The following is a 4,502-nucleotide window of genomic DNA, read 5'->3' as shown; positions in this document are numbered from 1 at the left end:
GAAGCTAAGAACAATAGTGAACGAACAATGCGATTGCAGAAGAGCACTTCCGAAGCTGTATTAACATATTGTAATGAACGGAAGATCCATTTTGTATGAAATCTGTCAAGTTTAACAAACACATTTCATACTGGTCCTCTCTCCATCGCATTGAATAATTTACTAATTGATCGATCATTTTTCAAATGGCTTCGTAAATATACTCTCATAGAGCTGTGATAGTCTAGTGGCGTCAACGTGCGACTCTCATTCCTGAGGTCGTAGGTTCGATCTTCAACTGTGCACTGGACTTGTCAAGTGCCCATTTAACACACGCTCGTACGGTGAAGAGAAATATCGTGAGGAAACCGGCTTGAATTAGATATAATATAATAAAAGCTTGTCATAAATAGTAACGATTTATTTCTATTTTTAAAAGCTATAATTGAATAAATACTTAATGATGGGTCAGGAAGGGAGCATGGACCACTGGGCCATGGACGAGGGGAGCGGCGTGTAGAATTGGGGCATGGTGTACAATTGGCGATGCATGCACAATGGGGCCAGCATGGACGATAGAACCGGCGCGGGCAAGTGGAGCGGCTTGGGCTTGGGCAGCAGCAGCATGCGCTGATGGAGCTGAGTTGTGTACAACGGCGTTGAAACTGTGGACAAGAATAATTTAATTTAGAAAATTATAGATATTCTATCTACTATACTGATTCATTGACGAACCTGCTTATTTACAAAAGTTTAAATTTAAGGTAAAAAGATAACCAGCTAACTGACTCAAGATTTTTGTTTTTAACTATCTAAGTTAAATATAATATCATCTTACTATACGTTGCAAAACAAAGTGTTGGTAGAGATTTTATCAGATCTATTGGCCGAAACGTTTGTTCAGATAAATCACATTGTCCTTGCCTAGTTAGTCTCGCTAGCTGTTCTACTTTGCTATTCCTAGTGAAACTGGTATGTTAAATTTAAAAGAAATATACACCTTTAAAAATATATCTTTTAATAGTTATTCAGTAAGGCATTAAGCCACAAACTCAATATCACAAATACAGTAGTATTTGTTCTATAAAACTATCTGTAATTTCCAGTTATGTATTACATATAACAGAAATGTTATCTAGTTAAGTTTCGATTGAGAAGATCTTACGTCCTGACCCCAGGAATGCATTTTTCTAAGCCAAAAAACTTGCTCGTATGGTGAAGGAAACTATTGAACGTGTATAACCAGTACTCGACCAGCGCGGTGAGTTATGTTGCTATACCCTTCATGGAAGAGTATTAATGAACATATGAGCATTTAGCACTTTTTTATTAAAACTCGTTTAAGCAGAAATGTTGCGCGTAATTAAAATCAGCTGGTCACATATGTCTGACGTAACTTGTACAAGTTCAAGTTGGTACACTTTCGCGTTCCAATTCATGCACAGCGTCACCAGTTTTTAGATTTTTCATGAATAGTTATGAGAGCTTAGAACCAAAAACTTTCGATATTATATAATGAATTTAATTATGCAAATATAAAATCTATGTTAGAAAAGAAAACTGGTGCTAGACGAAAACCTCTTCTATTACTATTTTGTCGAGCATAAGTAGCTTCGAATTCATGTATAGCACGAGAATAAAGGCTATTGACCAAGTGTAACTCATTTGGAGTGAATTATATAAGAGTAAGGTTAGGAATGGTTATTTTAAACAGTAAATAATACATTACGATTTTCATAGGCGTCTTTAGAATCTATGATATCACGACTATAAAAAGCTTTTGAAATATATTCTTACGCTAACAATCAAACAGCCTTCGTACATAAACGATGACATATATAAATTTAAATCATATTTTGATCACTAATCTATATTACCAACTAATCCAAATAATGGTACATAATTTTTAATTACTTGACTATTTGAATTAATTGTCGAAAGGCTTACCCAGTGTGGGCGTCAGCAGAGTACTCCACGGTCCTGACAGCACCATCAGGTTGCACCAGAGAGTATTGTCCTCTCACGACGTCACCTTCGCGGCTCTCGTGTTGAGACTTGTGGTCACCGGTCTGAGGGTCTTCTACAGAGTACGAGAACTCGTAGTGGGCTGGTGCCTGTAATTGATACGTATAGCCTTATTGAAGGAAACTAATTCAGAATACTTTATTTTTATACAAAGTTCTATAACACAGGTTACATAGACATACACCACCTCAATGTAATCTGTGGAGCAGACTCAGATTTTTGTCGAGCTGAGTTGAGACTGTAAAAAGGCAGTTTATAAAGCCTTTTATACCAAACTTCATTAAATTTGGCTTAGCGAATAATTTAGTGTTTCGATGGGAAGCTATCGTATATATTTGCTCGTGCTAAATTTATTTAGTTAAAGCATTAGTATGTATGTTATTCATATATTTATGACTTAAGTTATCTAATCTAATTCATCTAATTTACTATGTATATGACATACGCAATATGCCTCTGACGTAGAATTCATATGATTATTTAGCTTTCATTTATATTAGTTTAATTAACATTTTTGTTAATGTTGATAAGATTAAACATTCATTGATTCAATAAATTGTGAATATATGGTGACGCGGTAAGTCTCCCTTTACTTTCATTATAGCCTCTTGCTATAATCAAAATTAACTAGCCATAAAGAAAGATTTGTGGAGTGGGAAATAGAGTGAGTACCAGTTTTTAGTTTAAGTTTCAGAACTAAAGATGAAACTCGAGACCGACAATACATGAGCCATTTCTCGTGAAGTTTCATAACAAACGTTTCTCGTTGTCTACGTAATTAACAGTGATACACGTTTCATTAACATTACCAATTTCAGTCTGTGATGACGTGATTGATAAAACGAACATTACACTGTTGTAATGACAACTTACACAATTACAATTTAATTGGTTCGTTTTACGATGTATAATTTTTGATCACAATATCCTTTCACTTTGTTATTCATCATAACCTATAATGACTAGTATTATCTTAGAAGTTTATGGTACAAATTTTAAAGGATAAAAACGTAACGTGAAGTAGTCTAATTATATTACAATATAACAATATTGAAAGAGATATTTTCGCGCTAACGCGTAAACGCTTAATATACTAAATTATTATTGGATTAATCATATTTTTGAAGTTATACTTCTTTTGGCGTGTTAGGGAAAAATTATGAGAGCAAATTTTTACGATGCGCGCATACACCGTCACTAAAAACCGACATATTGAAGTTAGCATAGCCTACATTTTAAAATAAAAAAATGTAAATTTCTTTAATTATGTAGAAATAATTGTTGTGTGAAATAAACTTTATACAACTAGATAATGCGTTATAATAAAACTTTTAATGTATTAATTACAGTTTTTCTATTGTTAGTGTCGTTTTTCTATAAGGCAATAGATACAAAATTTAACAACATTTTTATCTTGTAACGTCAAAGAATTAACTTCTAACCCTTGCATATAAGTTTTTTTTACTAATTCTGTTAGTAATATTTGTTTTGTAAGCAAGTAAGTATATTTAATATCTGTTCAATTGAGTTTCAATTGTGATGCTCACATTTTGGTGACCTGAGAAATTACGACGTCAGTATAGAATAAGATACAGCTAACATACGTATGTAACGTTTTAGTCTCTAATTATTAAAATAATTATACATCATATATCATACGAGATGAACGTGATAAATGAGGGACATACTATTGAACCAGTTTTCACTAGTACTCATCGGTAGCGACACCTTGCGACTGTTATTTAATGGCAATTCGCGGATATGCAAAGCTGTCTTGCATCATAAATAGTGGTCGCTTGAATTTATTCGAGTCCCTTTATCTAATGGTATAGTTACGATTATAAACTAGATCACTTCCCTATTGGTCAAGGAATGTGTACCAATCTCCACAGTGACTTATGTTTAAAGCGAGAATATTACTTAATAATAGTTGCAGTATTTAATAACAGTATGATCTAATGAAATTTGTTTTAAAATATTTATAAACATTATCTTGTTGTAGTTATAATTAAAGTTAAAAATCTTATTTATTGTCGTAAAGCGCAAACTAGCTTTTAATATCTATTAAATTACAATCACTTTTAAAAGCTCTAATAGCAAACAATACTTACGATTTCTTCAACCTGATCACGGGCAAACGCGATGGGTGCAGCGTGAGCGACTGGAGCCACATGTTGGACTAGGGGGCCAGCGTGAATGAGGGGTGCTGCGTGGGCGACTATGGGTGCATAGGCTCCGTGAGTAGGCTGGTCGTGACGAGTGATACTCTGAGAGGAGACCGCAGAGTGACCATCGGTGATGAGACCGGCTTGGCAGGCCGCCACCAAAAAGCTGATAACTGCGATCTGGAAATTTCAATGACGATATTAGCACGCTTTATAGTAAAATTCACATTTGTAAAAAAATCTATTTATTTTTATTCACTAGACAGTAACGTGCGGTATGTTAAAGTTCAAAATTTTAAAAGTTCTTATATTCCATCTTACTTTGAAGTACAT

General features: G+C 34.0%; 1 protein-coding gene across 1 annotated transcript; it reads right to left on the bottom strand.

The window, feature by feature from the left end:
- Positions 1-436: 436 nt before the first annotated feature.
- LOC123708158 (cuticle protein 7-like) lies at positions 437-4,502 on the bottom strand. Its single transcript, XM_045658697.1, has 4 exons — positions 4,491-4,502; positions 4,116-4,349; positions 1,927-2,093; positions 437-644 (listed from the first exon to the last, which is right to left on the bottom strand). Exons 1-4 carry the CDS (start codon positions 4,500-4,502, stop codon positions 437-439), a joined length of 621 nt encoding a protein of 206 aa, XP_045514653.1.

The sequence above is a fragment of the Pieris brassicae genome, chromosome 4 (assembly GCF_905147105.1).
Source record: "Pieris brassicae chromosome 4, ilPieBrab1.1, whole genome shotgun sequence".
NCBI lineage: Eukaryota > Metazoa > Arthropoda > Insecta > Lepidoptera > Pieridae > Pieris > Pieris brassicae.
Note: the sequence above shows the minus strand (reverse complement) of the source record. Positions and strands in the feature narration are given on the sequence as shown.

Excerpts from the sequence above, each read along its gene's own strand:
- LOC123708158 (XM_045658697.1), bottom strand. Across the intron at positions 2,094-4,115 it reads GTGATCAGGTTGAAGAAATC|GCACCAGCCCACTACGAGTT; the intron begins GTAAGTATTGTT and ends TATCAATTACAG. Across the intron at positions 645-1,926 it reads TCTGCTGACGCCCACACTGG|TTTCAACGCCGTTGTACACA; the intron begins GTAAGCCTTTCG and ends TCTTGTCCACAG.